The sequence below is a fragment of the Lissotriton helveticus genome, chromosome 10 (genome assembly GCF_964261635.1).
Source record: "Lissotriton helveticus chromosome 10, aLisHel1.1, whole genome shotgun sequence".
NCBI classification, from domain to species: Eukaryota; Metazoa; Chordata; class Amphibia; order Caudata; family Salamandridae; genus Lissotriton; species Lissotriton helveticus.
In genome coordinates, this window is record NC_136071.1 from 555,838,810 (window position 1) to 555,855,895 (window position 17,086).

Below are 17,086 nucleotides of genomic sequence, written 5' to 3' on the forward strand. Positions count from 1 at the left end.
TGTAGAAGGATGGGCTCGCACTGGGACAGAAGAAGCAACTCCGAGAACCATGCCTGGCGTGGCCACCTAGGAGCAATGAGAAGGATGTGGCAGGGTTCTCTCCGTATCTTCCAGAGCACCCGAGGCACTAGAGGGATCAGAGGAAAGGCGTAAGCAAACAGATTGGACCAGTTCATCAAAAGGGCATTGCCCTGTGACCCTTTGTGGGGATGCCAACTTGCGTAAACTGGGCATTTCCGGTTCTCTGGTGTGGCAAAGAGATCCAGCGTCGGGCGACCCCAGCGACGAAAGATAATTTCGAGTGTTGGTTGCTGTAGCTCCCACTCGTGGGTTGATGATCGGGACCTGCTGAGGGAATCCACCAGGAGGTTGGATATCCCTGGGAGATGAACTGCGGTGATTGTGAGTTGGTGCTTGAGTGACCAGTCCCAAATTGACTGTGCCAGTCGAGACAGTACCAGAGATCTTGTTCCGCCCTGCTTGTTTATGTAATGCATGCAGGTTGTGTTGTCTGTTTGTATAAGGACAGACTCTCCTTGCAGCACGGGTTGAAAAGACTTGAGCGCTAGAAATATAGCCATGAGCTCCAACTTGTTGATGTGCCAGGCCTTCTGAGGCAGAGTCATTTTCCTTTTATGGACAGGTCCTGGAGGTGTGCCCTCCATCCCTCCAAAGAGGCATCCGTCGTGAGCGTGAGATCTGGAGTGACAGATAGGAATGACATCCCTGCTGCAAGATTTACTGGCTGTGTCCACCATTTGAGCGCTGTTTTCATGCGAGTCGTGATACAAATTAGATCGTTGAAGGATCCGGTGACCTGACGCCACTGTCCGTCTAATTCTTCTTGAATGGGACGTGTCCGCAGTCTGCAATGTGGGATGAGTGCGATGCACGATGATGCCATCCCCAGAAATGACTTCAGCAGTCGAACTGAAACGTACTGCTTTGATAGTAGAAGAGATACGAGACGAAGAATCCTTTGTCGACGTTCCAGGGACACAAATGCTTTTGCCAGCGTGGTATCCAATGTGGCCCCTAGAAAATCCTTGCAAGGAGTAGGGCGTAATTGGGACCTTTCTAGGTTGAGAGACAGACCCAAGGAGCGAAACACCCTATGACAAAGGGAGGTATGGCGAAGCAGTTGTGCGCGAGACTGCGATTTCAGGAGGCAATCGTCGAGATATGGGAATATCTAGACACCTTGGAGGCATAGATAGGCCATTACAGGAGCCAACATCTTGGTAAAGACTCGAGAGGCGGACCGAAGGCCAAATGGCAATACTCTGAACTGGAAATGTTGTTGCCCCACCTGAAATCGCAGGAACTTCCGATGACGTAGGAGTATTGGAACATGGAAGTAGGAATCTCGGAGGTTGATAGTAGCCATGAAATCTCCGACTAAGAGCAAACGCAAGATCTCTGTAAGCGTTCGCATACGGAAGGATTAACTCTTGAGATATTGATTTAGCGCTCTCAAGTCCAATATTGGTCTCCATTCCCGTTCTTCTTGACGATTAGGAAAAAACAGGAATAAAACCCCTTCCCTCTTTGAGACCTTGGCACTACCTCTACTGCACCCTTCTGAATCAGAAGGTGAACTTGTTGGAACAGTTCCTTGAGGTGCGGAGGTGGCAGTCCGGTAGGTGGAGTTGGAGGAGGGATTTTGACGAATTCCAATGCATGGCCTTTTTCTACAATGTCTAGCACCCAACGGTCCGTGGTGATGGAGGACCATTGAGAACCAAACAGAGAGATTCGACCTCCAACCTGCTGAGTTAAAGGCAAGTCATTGTCGTTTATTAGAAGATCCTCTGTAAGAGGTCTTCCCTCTATAGGTCTTGGCCGGCTGTTGACGAGACGACTGCTGTCGGTTACTGGAGAAACGCTGGTTGCTTTGGTTATAGGAGCGATTTTGATTGCTTCCTCCTCGAAAATTGGAATTGGTGCCTCGTCCTCGAGCACCCCGAAAGGGCTGTTTCTTAAATTGAAGAGTCCCCAAGGCACGTGCAGTGTCTGTGTCCTTCTTTATAGATTGTAATGCCTCGTCAATGTGTGCTCCAAAGAGTGATTCACCATCATATGGCATATTGAGAATTTTAGTTTGAACTTCCTGACGGAAGGAGGTGGAGAGCAACCAACCTTGCCTACGTAAGACAGCCGCGCCAGCGCGCTGTCGGAATCCAGTGCAGGCTACATCTACTGCACAATCAATTCTTCAGATGTTCTTTCACCTTCCTGAAGAAGCTGCAATGCTTCCACCTTGGAAGCATCCGGAAGTAACGCCACATAGGCGGACATATCTACCCAGTCATATCGACCCAAGATGGCCATAGCGTTAGCCACTCTCACCGTAGTGGAAGACATCGACGAAAACGTGCGCCCTATAGCATCAAGGCGACGGCCCTCACGGTCCGGAGGAGCTGTAATAGTAGATGCAGGATTCTGGGATCGCCTCTGAGCTGCCTGTGTAACAACTGAATCTGGCTTCGGCTGGCCAATGAGGCAAGCTGGAGATCCGACCGGCGCCTTATATTTCTTTTCCAATCGTGGTAATTGGGCAGGCAAAGAATTTGGCGTCTTCATGAGTTTCACCCCTTCAGCCCAGATGAAATCTATAATTGGAACAGTATGAATCTGTTTGAATGGTTGGCTCTTGAAATCATAAAGGAAACACTCTTCCTCCCTTTGAGCTCGTGGTAACTTAAAACGCTGAGCCGCTCTGTCCATCAACTGATGGAAGCTTGCAATATCCACCGGAGGAGAATCCCCTGGCGTCACTTGAGATGGGGATGGTGTTTGTGCCCGATAGTCATCCCACTCCGCCATATAATCATCACCATCCACATCTGTAACCTCCCCATCTTCTCGTTCCGGAGGGTTCTCCTCGTCATCATCAGGATACACAGTTGCGTGCACTTGAATTGATGTGTGTCGCTGAATGGCAGCAGGTGGTGAAGGTACTGAAGGAGCAGCTGGAAGCTCCGTAATAGGGGTTAAGACTGAAGGAACTGTAGGCACTTGTGGTGATGGTGGGAAGCGTCGATTATAGTCATCTAACATACTTTGAAGGTTCAAGATCAGCGACAAAGGTAACATCGCAGTCGGAATTTGAGCCTGAACCTCATCCTGTTGGCCATACTGCTCCTCCTCATCATTACTGAACTCCTGACATTTTATAATTAAATCTGATGGACTACGAGCCTCAGAAAAAGCTTCATGGACATCCTCTTCAGACTCCTGATCTGAGTCTGTAGCAAACAAAGAAGAGGGAGGTTGAACCATACCCCCTTTTTGAAGAGTGTCAACATTGGCCAAACTGCTGGAAGATAGTGGCAATAAAGGTAGAGAGGCAAATGTAGATGGTACTATCTTTTCTACATTTTGAGATTCCCTCGTCTATGGCAATCCTTCCGTCGACGGTGCTGTCTGCAGCATAGACGATGCTGCGGTCTTTTCAGTTTTCGTTGACGAAACTGCCGTCGACGAGGCTGTTGTCGATGGTGACGTCGTCGACGGCAATGGTGCCGACGACGGAACCTTCGTCGACGTAGACGGGACCTTCGTCTTCATCTTCTTCGTCGACGGAACAGTCGTCGATGGAACACTAGTCGACGGAACACTCGTCGACGGAACACTCGTCGTCGAAGGCGTCGACGAAACCAACATCTTAACACCCTTCGTCGACGATGAACGAACTGTCGACGGCGGTGGTTTCTTCGTCGACGATGAAATTGGAATAATCGACGAAAGTCTTAGAACTGAGAATTACCTTCATCGACGACGATGACATAGACGAAAGGGCTGTAGACGATCCAGAAGCAAGCGTCGTCGTGACCGTCGTCGTCGATTTTGAACCAGAGACAGCCAATCCCGTCGATGGAACTGTAGACGACACCGTCGTCGACGGAAAAACAGTTTTCTTCACAGGAAAACCTGAGGAAGATGCAGCAGGAGCCTGAGAGCCAGGTCTCGTGGGACCAGAAGTGGTAGGAAGTGGTGAAGACACCGCAGGGGCCAAGGAAAGAGACAACATCTTCTTTTTTTAAAAATGGAGAAGGAAACTCCTGCACACTACCACGTTTGGAGGCTGCTTGGGAATGGCCAGAAATAAGACTTTCAGCATCAGAAAGTACATTATCTTTATCCTTAAGTCTCTGGAGCCAGAGGAGTAAACGGCCTTCCCTGTCTTTTAAAGTCTTTGTGGAGAATGTTCTACAGAACTTACAGCTCCCCACCTCATGGTCCGGGTAAAGACAGTAAATACACTTACTGTGTGGGTCCTCTGAAAAAAGTCTTAGCTTTCCACAGGAAAAACAAGCCCTGAAAAGAGACTTCTTACTTGTAGACATGTTGAAGAACCAGGAAAAACCTGAAGAGAAGAGAAAACTGAGCAGAGCTCAGGGAGACTCCCTTACACACGACGTGCGGTAGAAAATCTGAGGTGCTGAGCCCTGAGGAGAAGGTTCTAGAGGGTTGCTGTCGCCTGATTGGCTGCAGTTTGGACCAACATAATGACAGGGATAGACTGCATATGGTTTTTTCCTTTCCCATGCATTCCTATGTAGAAATATGTGTAGGCAGGTTATGCATATATATATATATAGATATATAAGTATATTATAGCTATTTTATTTACTGTGGGACTCCCACTCCGACGACGGGGAATATTCAAGCATGTGAATCTATGAAAGACACCCTAATACTGGAGAATCAGAGTTCTCTGCTTTTTATTTTGCATATTTATCATACCCTTTCATATATTAATATATACACACATACACTTGCACATTCTGCTATTTATCCTGATCATAGGCAGATTATTATCTACATCTGACACCAACTATGCTTACACTAAATTAAACTACACATTTGTGGCGGAAATGAGCAGCATAAGGAGCCATCCAAATCTGATTTCCCAATTTAGCACTAAGTGTAGTCAATACAATCCTTCAAATCCTATGCATTACTTCCGATAAAGCGGCTAAAGGCTGGTAGGTGACTGGAGAAACCAATTTTAGAAGGAACTTTAACTACTATAGGAAGGAACTTATTAACGGTTGAGTGAACATCCTCTCATGTGGTTACTGGGCTGTTTTTAAGATGCACCACTATCTTACAACAAATCTTCAAAAGATTGATAAGAAAGACATTTTCTTACCTTACACTTTGGACAGATAAAACCACTCATATTTTCTACTACACCAATAATGGGTAATTTCACTTTACGGCAGAAGTTAATTTCTTTACGGACATCCTGGAGTGATACTTCCTGTTAAGGTAATGTAACATTGTTAAAGATAAAGATTGATTGAAATTAAAATTTCCAAAATATAAATTTGCTAGTATGAATCTCAAAACCCAAATATGTCATCCCAAAGGTTTAAAAAATGGATTTACAAGATAAAAGAAAAAACAGTGCCACAACTCTCCTGTCTACTGTTTGTTGCAGTTCATTTTTCTACCACTATAAAAATGAATGAGTTGTAAAGACAAACTCTTATCAATACAAAGCATAACAGTCATTAAAAACCGTTTTATTCAACTGTGTTTCATAAAGGGCCAAACTATGATGAAACAGAGGCTCAAGGCTTGAAAATTTGACTTAAGAATACAATAATTTTTTTCTTCTCATAAACACTGGAAAACAATATGGGCTGGAGAAGAGGACTACGTATTACTATCATCAATCACCTGCCTAACATAATCAATACGAGTAGCAAGTGGACTTCACTATATGCCTAAATACTGCTCAAGATCAAGGACTAATGTCTTGTCTAGTTCCTTGCCTTTAGAGATAGGGAATCTAGTTCTATTTAAACAGGTGCAATCCAAATTAGCATTTCACATGCTAAAAAGTTACATCACTGTCACCCACATATAATTTTATTTCAATCTATACTGTACCTGTGGAGTGGTTATTATCACAGCCCCATCTATATGAGCGGCGCTCAGATACTGTACTACAGAAAGGTGCTCATCGGAGGTTCCAGGTGGTGTATCTACAATAAGATAGTCAAGGTCTCCCCAGTCCACATCTCGCAAAAATTGTTTGATCATACCTAAAATATAAAATCAATTCAACTACAGTGTTTTTTCCAAAATTAAATTTTCTGAAAAGCATTGATAGATGAATAAAGAATGATAACGAATATGAATACAGTCAGTCTAGTAACAAACTTATCAATTCAGAAACTGCTCTGCCTCCACTCCCTATCGGCTCTCCACTATTAATTATTTTTAATTTGCTGCTGCACTGGTTGTCATCACAATCAGTTGAATTCACATAGAAAGTAGTAAATCTACACTTATGTGTGAGTGTTATTTGCTGATTTCTAGAGTTCACAAACATTCCCTGCTCAATACTGTGGTAATGTAACATTCCAAGCAGGACCCTATTCCCACAATGCCGAATTCTCCATAGCCTAGAACAAATTGGAACAGAACAGTTTTCTCCGCCTTAAACTCCAACCATATATGTGAGTAATCCATTCTCTACCCATCCTGCACAGGGATTTATGTCAGTCATTGACTGGAATAAAAAGCCAACCATCTGCAGGATGGAAGGGAGAATGGAAAATCTTTGCGAAGCTGACAAATGTTTACGTTTTTGTAGGTTCACAACTCTCAAGGCGAACCCATGCCGTGGAAAATCTATGTTCCCATTCCTTGAGTGGGATTTATGGATTTGGAGAACTCTTGAGGCAGAGATCTCCTCACACATAAACGGGCTCATGCCTGCCAGTAAAACCATTCTGAATTATTCTGCCTTCTCTTTCCTGTTTTCGCCTTAGCAGGATAAGTGCATATTTTTGACATAAGAGAGGCCTCATTCCTCATGCTCCTTTTGATGCAAATACAAACCATCTGAATATCAGAATTTCACATGCCAAGAAAGAATTTTATCCCTTGATGCTGGTCGCTTCCACAGAAGGGGCATAATGAAAGAAGAAACTGTTCTTAGTATACATTTTTTCCCAATGAAAGCCTCCATCCTTCAAACTAACGGACACAATATTTCTACCTTCTAGGTTATTATATCAATGTGACAAGAAGTATTTATTATCAAACTGTCGCCAACCAAATCAAGGTGCTATTCTGGAGAAGTGTCTTTAATGGGTGAACATAAACAAAGCTCATTCTCATCATTCAGATAGGCAAAAGAAAGGATCAAAAAGAATGTAAACTTTTTCTAGGTGAGTCATAAGCACAATATATATCACTCTGTGAATGATTATCTTGGACTTGAAAGAGGCTGACAGCAAATATGACATCATTCAGGACACTCCTTCGAAGTGGTCTTCCGGGTTGCCGCACGAGCAGACCGGACCCATCACCCTTGATACCGCGAGTTATTCACTTCCATGCCGGACTCATTCCCCCTGAAGAAGTGCTGTTTAGCACGAAATGCATCGGGGCTTTAACTTGTCATGGAACTATGAATTGAAATACATACTTGATTAATAAGACATCATTTGCATCAAAACGTTATTAACATATGAAGAAATATGCTAAGATGAGACTGTTTTGATCACCATTTGGAGTACACTAATAAACAACCTATTGATAATTCTTCAACATACATCTGAACTACTTATTTACGCACTGTGGTGCATTAAGAGTGCCCAGGGATAGTCCTTACCTCCCGTAAGGCTCACTATGTCTTGATACTATGTTGCACCTTTTTTGAACCAGAAGGTGATCTCCCGAAGCACCTATAAAATCGCTATTTTCTGACCTTTTGATCTACATTACATTATAATTTGGGAGTGCAGCGGTTCCTACTATACTGTTTCACAATTCACCTCAAGACATGCCTGAATAAGCATCGAGAACTTGGTAGGAAACCAATCTGTCAAGTTCAGAACTTTAAGATAGCGGTGAGAAATGAATACCCCCACCACTTTCCTGAATAGGGGCGGGGGGTCACAACATACCAGTGGTGCAGAGAATATTGTATGTTTTTCCCTGCAGATTGGCATCCGGGGGGCCACGCAGTCTATGGGCCTCCAACTGTGACTGGGATAACACACCGAGGATTCTCGTCCCACTTAAGACTAAAGGCAGATCAGTGTGATGTACACTGCACCACCTGATGCATCATTCATGGTTCTTTTGAGGAGGTAACGGTGTGGCCTCTTTGTTTGCTTTATTTGTGTCCAGATTTAGCCACCCATGTGACTCCATGTTTTCCAAAACAATGTTCTGTTTCTTTCATAGAAACACTCTTTCCAAGTATTATGTTGCAAATAGAAAGCGGATCCCCATTGGTGCCCCTGTCCTACTTCATAAAAAATACAGGATATGGGAGCAAGAGCCTGTTTCTCCAATCTGCATTGCAGAGGACTTCAAGCAGGAGTGATCAGTCATTACTGAGGATATGCCCAACAATGTAATAGCAATGGGATATTTTTTAAGTTGTGGGTAACCAAAGCTTCCCATCTGTATTTTATTAATATGAATATTCAATGATAATTCTGATTTCTAGCTATTCCTTCATAAGAAGGTTTAAAAACTCCTTACAGCACTTGATTGGCTTTCTCAGTAGAGGGGAAAAGCAATAACTCAGACAGAGGGACTTGAGTAGAAAACTTAGCTCCAATACATTCATCTTACCCACAATGTTAGGTTTGCTATTCCCTACAATATGTCCGGAATATGAAAATAAATCTATGTTGTGGCTCTTCCATAAGGGGCACCTTTTTTGACTGTATTTTAGCGGCCGGCTCCGGTCGCGGACGAAGCTCCGCTGCAAGCGCAGCGTTCCTGAGGTGAAGCCATTGGGTGTCATCGCAAAGGGAGGTAGTCCTATCACGGAGGATTAAGAATGCCACATGTGAGGGGAGGAGCCAAGATGGCGATCGGAACAGTCGCATAACCGCCTCGCTCCGTGATTTCTTCCTCCCCGCCACCTATCCTGTATTTCATCCTGTTCCGGGTGTTCCGAATTTGGTCACCAAGGAAGAGCCTTCACTTACCATCCTTGTCCGGGGCTCTGGCGTGCAGTCATTTCGGCGTTCTGCCCTTGTTGCCTTGCTGGCCTTCCCGGCCCTGACGCCGGGGCCTCGAGTGCTGTGCTTGCCCGGAGATGTTCGGAGTACCGGCGGTCCGGAACCGGTGGAGAGACCCGATGCTGGGAGCCTGAGAGCCGCGGGCCGGAAGCCCTGGAGCGGACCCACCCCCGCGGGTGGGCCACCCCGTATGTCCGATTGCCTGCCGGCCCGAAGAAGAGAAGCCGCGCTGTCCGGCACCCCTCAAGTGGGTAGCCCACTCCTGTTGCTTGTCCCGTCCGGGGTCCGGTGCTGGGCTCCCCCCAGAGTGTTGTGGGGAGCACGCCCGTTCTTCTGGTGACTCTCCTTTCTCCGCCGAGCGCCATCCGCCGCGGATCGGTTGTGTGCCCTGGGGCCGCCGGTGCTCCTGGTGGACTTGGAGGCGCCCACGATGATGGCGGCGGGCGCTGTGCTTAAGATGGCGGATGGCCCCTCGGAGAGTCTTTCTCCTGGAGACAGGGAAGTTGCTGCATTTGTTCTCTCCAGCCCTCGTTTGATTCGGGCGGCCCCTACTCGGAGTGCTGTCTTGTCTGCCCTGGCTGCTCTGGGGATCGACCTGTCCTTGAAATGCCGAGACTTGGAGTCGCGGATCTCCGCCATGGCTGCTCCGCCATTTTGTGACGCGGTGTCGTCTTCCCGAATTGTAATGGTTGAAACTTCTCCGGCTGCTGTGCTGGGATCTCCAGCTGGGTGTTTGATTCTATGGGATCATGTGGACCCGGTGCCGATGCTGCAGTGTTTCCTACATCCTGATTTCTCTGCTTCGTGCTGGACAGCCCAGATATTGTGCTTGGCCACGTGGATCGTTGAGGTACTTTTGCATTCTGACTGCTGCCGAGTTCTCCTGGTTGCTTCTTGTTGGCCGGGACGGTGTTTTGCGGAGATCCCACTGGCCTTCCTGGACTGGTATGGACCCACTGTATCATTCTGCTTTTCGGCCGTGGCGGGGTCTGGAAGCTCGACTCTTCATAAAAGTGGACAGGGGTGATTGTGCCGGAGTACCTGTGGGACCCTTTTAAATGGCATCTCCAGGCCTCATTATTTTGGTTAGTTCTTGTTTTTCATCCTTGTGTGGGCTTTTTTCAATGTCCTTTTCGACCTCGATTGGTGATCCGTTGTTGCGGGTGGGGTAGCATTCCATGTTCCGATCGCTGGCTCCTCTCCTCTCCTGTCCTTCTTTTTCCTCTCCTTCTCTCTCTTTCTTCTTTCTCTTTCTTTGTTATTATTCCCTTTCTCTTTCTTCTATATTTCGGGTGACTCTGGGCGACAGGCACGCTGTTTAGTGGGGTAGGCCGTAGCCATTACAGTGATGTAGGGTGGGGGGGGTGTTTGTTATTTTAGTTTGTTTTATTCTATGGTCCCTTTTTGCTTTTTTTCAGGGGGTGGGCTATGTCCCTTTGTTTTCACTCCTTTGTTTCGTACGTGTCCGCACTTTCTCCTTTTCCGGGGCGGGAGGGCTGTACATGTGGCGTCCACGTTATTTGTTTGCTGACATTTGTCCTTTATTTTTGAACCTTTGCTGGGCGTGGGATGTCTTTGGGCTTCGCCCTACTAGGGTTATTTGATTGCGTGGGGGGCTGTCTCCCTCCCGCCCCCCCCCTCTTTTTCTGTATATGTTGCGTGACGCCCGGTAGATATGGTTGCTGCCTCCTCTATAAAATGTAAAATGAAACCTTTCTTATCCTGGCGCTGACTGTTTAACGTCTTTATTTCACGTCTATCCTGTATTCATTCTATTGTACGCATTGATGTTGCCCTTTTTTTGACTCTCCTGCTTTTGCGGCCGGCCCCTGTGGTTGTAGGCCTGCGCTTGTACTTCTACGTGTCTTTCAATAAAGGTTTTAAAAAAAAAATTTAAAAAAAAGAATGCCACATGTTTTTAACAGGACTGTACATCATCCCACTGGGGTTTTAAAGTGAACTTGATTTCATGTATTTCAGGATGGACTCACTGGAGTATACATTTTGTGCTCTACGAAAACCACAAGGCCAGCGAAGTGGCCACGTTTTCGCTCCGTCACTTCATTTCGCCATCAAACGAGAGTGGACCCAAGTAGTTGCAATTTTGTTTATTTACCGCTCAAACAGCCTCGAAATTACGCGTTTCAGCAGTTGCCTGCCTTGATCACATGACAGCGTAAGAAATTCAGATCACCATTTTCAAAGTGACAGTGCAAAAAAAGTTAATATATATACAGTTCTACATGTACCAACGTAGAACTGGTGCTTGAGGGAACAGTTAGCTTAGTGGGATATGAAATTAAAAAAAGGAATATATATATATATATTTATTTATTTACATTTCTCGGTTTCCTCCTTCCTGAAACGTGCATTGTCAATTTTGATTGGCTACACAAAGATCCCTCTTCTGCATGTACCAATGTAGAACTGGTACTTTAAGGAACAGTTAGCTGATATATATATATACATATATTTAAAAAACAGCATGCATTAAACAGCATCTGATTTCTTTAGTGGTGCAGTTGTCAGAAAAATGAAAAAGAACACACCATTTTTCTTCGGCCCCCTCCAAATAACAGCATCATCTGGACTGCCCAACAGGAAACCAACAGACATCACACCTAAATTATCTTCAACGTACTATAAAGAGAAGAAAGAAATGTATAAACTCAGGAATAAACAAGCACGGAAGGCATGTACTACAGTTTGTTAAACCCACATTTAACACAAGAGTGCCTAAGTTACAAAAGTGATGTCACAATAATGTCCCCGTGTACAAGCTGTCCCCTCAACTTATGCAGACATTCTACATTTATACACTCTGCCCCGTTTTCCTTTCTCCTTCCCTCCACTAAATATCCTTATATGCCAGTGCTTAGTTATATGCTTAACAAGTACTAATGTAACTAATAAGGGCACAAGGAAAGGCGGCCCCATCTAATTTACTTTTTATGTGCCTTCTTTAAAGCCGTAGACTCCAGATTTAGCCATGCTTTCTACTAGTCTTGCTTCCTTGCCTGTGTAGCTAATAAAGGAATAGACTAAAGACACTCTTGATGTGTTATAATCTCAGTTTATTTAGAATGGGGTAAGGAGGAAGTCAAAGATTGATTCATGAATGCCCCTTGTGTGCATTGGCTAAAATGGACATCCTTAAAAGGTAGGTAGAAGCTTTCAGGATTTGATGAAACCCAAACCTTTATGGTCCTGCGCTGACAAAAGACAACAAGTGAACATAATACCCCCTTACACTTATTACCTAGGAGGCTTCAAGTGAACAGGTCTTTTTTCATTAGGTTATGGTAAAATTGGGTTTATGTCAACCACTGAGAAAATGCAGTCATGTAGGTTTCATTCATAACATAAGAAATAATATCTTAGTTGTGTTTATTAAGGGTGTTGTTAGGAAAGTTATATGGAGAGTCTAAAACAAGTACAACCCCAACGATCCATCGATGTATACTACCTTCACCCCACACACACTGTGAAAAGCATGATCATTATTGCTTTGTGGCAAAACACTATTATGATGATACTTGCTGATCCTCTGTGTGTGCTCCATCCAGGGCTGGAGGAGTTCCGTTCCCCAAAAATCTCCTTGCATTTAGGCTGTTCTCAACTCACTAGTCCTGAGGAAGACCCACCATGATGTCTATCTCCTGACACATACACGCGGGGTCGAAACAAACAGCAACTTTATTGTTCCATGCTCTTTGTCAACCATCCTAAAGAAGACTAATATAGAGATATGGTGTTTGTTGAACTATTTGACATGAAAAGGACAGGCATTTCTTTGTTTCATGTATATAATTTTTTGTTTGTATTGTGTTGTGCTAAGCACTTTTGCACGTTGTGTCACCTTATCACTAAGTCACATTGTTTATTATTTCTGGGTTCGAGACAGCCGCAGATGAAGACCTTTGTTTGTATTATTTGGATATATAACTTTGAATATACTTAATAATTATGGTTATTGTTGTGTGTTGTCTATTTCAATAATTGTTCTGTGGGGATGTTGAATAGTGGTCAATGTAGGCCCAGAAACCTTCAGCTCACTGCCGACCATACATTGATGCTCAAACATTGTTGTGAAATTTTAACACCATTTTGTCATGCAAAGAAATTGTGATACCCAACAGAACGCATTGTAGTCTATAACAGTATATACCCAGGTTCTGAGTGGCACAGGGCAACCCCATTATTTTTTAAGATAATCCATAATTATGAGTACATTACTCTGAATAAAACTATGCCGATCTATTTTTATCAGGGTGAGTGTATGCCCATCTATTTTTATTAGGGTGAGTGTTGGTAAACACTGCAGACACGCCACTTGTAAAATCTCACTGACAAACCATGCATGCAAAATGCCCTACACATGAATATGTGTGATCCCATTTTGAAAGAGTGACATGGGATAGCTTGGTGGGGTTGCACATGTGAGCCAGATAATATACCACTCTTTATAGCAACTGTGTATGAAAATGGGTTTTTATTTGGGGAGGATGAGATTCCCTTTTAAGTAATAAGTCTCAAATCCTGTTAGGTCCAATACAGTTGAATAAATAAACCTAGGCTCAACCTCTGCAAGCTATAATACAGAGCTTAACATAAGGAAAAGTGTGTAAAGTATTAAGCAGTACCAAAACAATTAAAAAGACAAAACACCACCAAAAAATCCCAAAACTAATTTCTTAAGTAGAGACAAATGTAATAAGAAAAAACCCCACCAAAACTAACAAAATCCAGAAAGAGGAATCAGAGCTATGAATTTTGAAAGTTTTAGAGCAAAAAGTGCCAGGAGAAAATAAAGTGCCAATAAAATGCCATTGTTCATGGTTGACTGAGGCACAATTTCAGACTGACCACGGTGGACCAGAGGTCAGTTACCCCAAGCGGGTCGCTTCGGTCCAAGTTTTTACCTTTGAACATAGCCATCTTTATGAAAGACAAAATCCTCCAACAGTGCATGGCTGTACACTGTATTCGGCATTGGTATCTAAAAGGCGAAAAGCCACTTGTACAAAGTCTCAGTGAAACTGTTGGTTTCAGCAGGAAATTTAAAAATTCATTGCCAACAAAGTCCTCTTGTCAGGCACATATTTTTGATATCTTTGCCCACTCAAGATGTCTACCTTTGGACTTAGCCTCTTTTATGCAGCTCAAACTTCTCTAACGGTACAGACTTATAAGCTATGCCTGATGAAGTCCTCTTGAAGCTGGCACCTTTGCCATGTTGTCCCCTTGATACTATACAGGTCTTTAAAGTCCAAAAATGTTTTAAGTTACAACATTTCAGACTTTCTGGAGTAGTTACCATTGGTCACTACTAAGGCTCCCAGGAATTTAGGGACAGGACTCACTCAAGTATACACCACTAGCAGAGTCCAGTCCATGTCTCCAGACAAGTAGCAGACAGCAGATCCACTCCGAAAACTAAAGGGTGAACCTGGACCTGGGTTGCTTGTGGTCCGGTTCAGGGATGACCTGACCTGGCAGTTCAGGCTAGACTGTTCCCACTGGACCAGGGTCAAGACGGATTTTCATATCACTGGATCTAAACTGAGGTGACATGGGATGCAAAATAACGATGGAGTGGGTTGCGGCTCCAAGTAGTTACGAGTGGCTAAAATTAATTCAAGCATTCCATCCTTCAATTTTATGTATACTTTAATAAGATCACTGTCAGCTTCCAACCAAAGGAGGCAAGACCATACTCCCACTTGCTTGTTCACATACCGCATTACAGACAAACTGTCTGTCAAGATCTAGACAGACTGATCTTAGATGGAGGGGGAAAGAACTTAAGCGCCAGCCAAATCGCCCTCCATTTCCAACAGGTTGATATGAAAATTGTGCTCTCCTGGAGACCAGAGGCCTCTGATCTCCAGATCCTGCAGATGAACTCCACACCCTAAGAAGGAGGGATTCATCACTACCACCCATAGTCACATATGGGGAGCAGTAAAGGCCCTCTCACAGGTGAGGTTAGTCTTGTTCCCCCACCAAAACACTTCTGCTGCAGTGCTGGGGGAAAAATCACAATAGAGTGCAACAGTCTCTCTCGTATTGTAGGCATCGCCTGCAGAAGCACCACTTCAGATCCCTCATATAACAACGTACGTGCAAGACTAGAAGAATGCAGCAAGCCATCAGACCAGGGAATCTCAGGACCTACAGGACTGGAACTTGGGCACCTTGTGGAAAGGATGGGACCATCGCCTATATGTCAACAATCCTTTGAGGTGGGGGAAAGGCGCGCAGAAAGATGGTATCCAGAACTGACCCTATGAACTGGAGCTATTGGGAGGGCTATGGGGAGACTTGGGCTTGATGATCAAAAAACTAAGGTCGAACAAAGCAAGACTGTTCACTGTAGATGGCAAATGACCATCTCATGCAACCTAGCTTCGATCAGTCAGTCGTCCAAGTAAAGGAAGATTGGGATTCCCAACTTTCTGAAATGGGCCGCCACCACTGCCATCACCTTGGTGAAGACTCGAAGCACTGATGCCAAACCAAATGGGAGTACAAGAAACTGGTAGAGTGTAGAACCCACTATAAAGAGCAAATACCTCAGACACAACTGCAGGATGGGGATATGGAAGTACACATCCTGCTGGTCGAGGGACACCACCCAGTCTCCAACATCCAACTCCAGTACCACGTTCCTATCAGAAGAAGAAATTCACCTCCCGGAGGTCCAAGATAGGACGCAGACAGCCATCCATCTTGGGCTAAGGGAGTAGCTGAAGCAGCATCCTTAACCGTTTTCTTGCTCCGGCACTAACTCCAAGGCTACTTTTTGTAATCCTACTGCCACCTCCTGCTGCAGTATGATGAAGTGGTCCACAGTGGGAGAAGAGAACTCGGGTAGGATGTGGTGTGGGGTGAAGCCTGAAGGAAGGGAATGGTGAAGCCTCTTTCTACTATTTGGAGGACCCACTGATCTAAAGTAATGGCCTTCCAGGCCAGCAGAAAGGAGGCCACTCATCCTCCCACAGCCCTTTGCGGGACTGTGGAAGAGAATAAGGACTGCTGTTCTGGGGGAGCTGGAGAGGAGGATGAAAAGGAGGAGAAAACTTGCTGGAGGCATCCATGACCTTTTCCCTGGCCCTACCCCTGTACTGGCAGACCAAAAGGCTCTGAGGTTGTTGCGTCTGCAGTTGGTAAGATTGGCGCTGACTAAAGAGAACCCCTGGATAATCCTCGAAAGAGATTAAACTGTCGGTAATCACTTTGGGGTTGACGCTGCTGGAGATTTAGGGATCTGGTTGTTGCCTTGAAGTCATTCAAGGGCTGCGTCGGTTGTGTCTCAAGATAGTTTGCCGCCATCTAACGATAGATATTTGAGGTTGAGCGGAAGGATGGACAGATTGCCTTCAGATATAGATAGATATGTGACCGGAGGTCGCCTCCAGAAGATCTTTGTGCCCGTGCCTACAGTGTTTGTTCAAACTTGAGATTCCCCATTGAAAGTCACAGGGCATCCAACGCCAAAACAGCGCCCTGCACCTTGGGTGATAACTTGAACCCCCTCTTTGCCCTGTGCTTAGCCTCAGGAGCATTATTCCTTCAACCTTGTGGCCTGCACATGAGCAGTCACCAACCGGAGGCCCCCCACCCCCCATTGGATAACATTGTTCCCCAGCACTCTGCACCAAGCCACCCTAGTGCTGCTGAAGGTGCTTTGAGAGTGCTTCCTTGACACTGGGGGAACCCTTGTTCTAACACCAGAAACCCAACTCCCAAAACCAAGTACCTACCTGTAAACTGATAACTCAATGTTCTCCCATAGGATTGCACTGGCTGCTTTTCTCTAAAAACAAGTTCTAAGAGTGGAGATGGAAATTCTATGAAAATCCTACAAGTGTGTTTTGATAAATTGCATAACTTACCTTTACCCAGGAACTGTCCCAGTGTGGTATCTAGGTATGCCACACTGAGTAAGAAAGGTAATCAGAAAATTAACTTTAAAAGTAATTCCAAAAGTAACTGAAAAGTAATTTCAACTGTTTATGAACAAGTGATTTACCTGTAACCCATCCAATTGCATTCAACTGCATTCAAACTGTATA

The 17,086-nt window shown here is 44.8% G+C and overlaps 1 protein-coding gene across 2 annotated transcripts in view; it reads right to left on the bottom strand.

The window, feature by feature from the left end:
- Positions 1–17,086, bottom strand: part of NUBP1 (NUBP iron-sulfur cluster assembly factor 1, cytosolic) — a 267,266-nt gene that overhangs the window by 102,549 nt on the left and 147,631 nt on the right. For both annotated transcript variants that reach the window (XM_078663098.1, XM_078663099.1), the window contains exons 6-8: positions 11,558–11,648; positions 5,905–6,059; positions 5,159–5,269 (exon numbers count right to left, since the gene is read on the bottom strand). In XM_078663098.1, the coding sequence (XP_078519224.1) occupies positions 5,159–5,269; positions 5,905–6,059; positions 11,558–11,648 (357 nt within the window). The remainder of the gene's footprint in view (positions 1–5,158; positions 5,270–5,904; positions 6,060–11,557; positions 11,649–17,086) is intronic.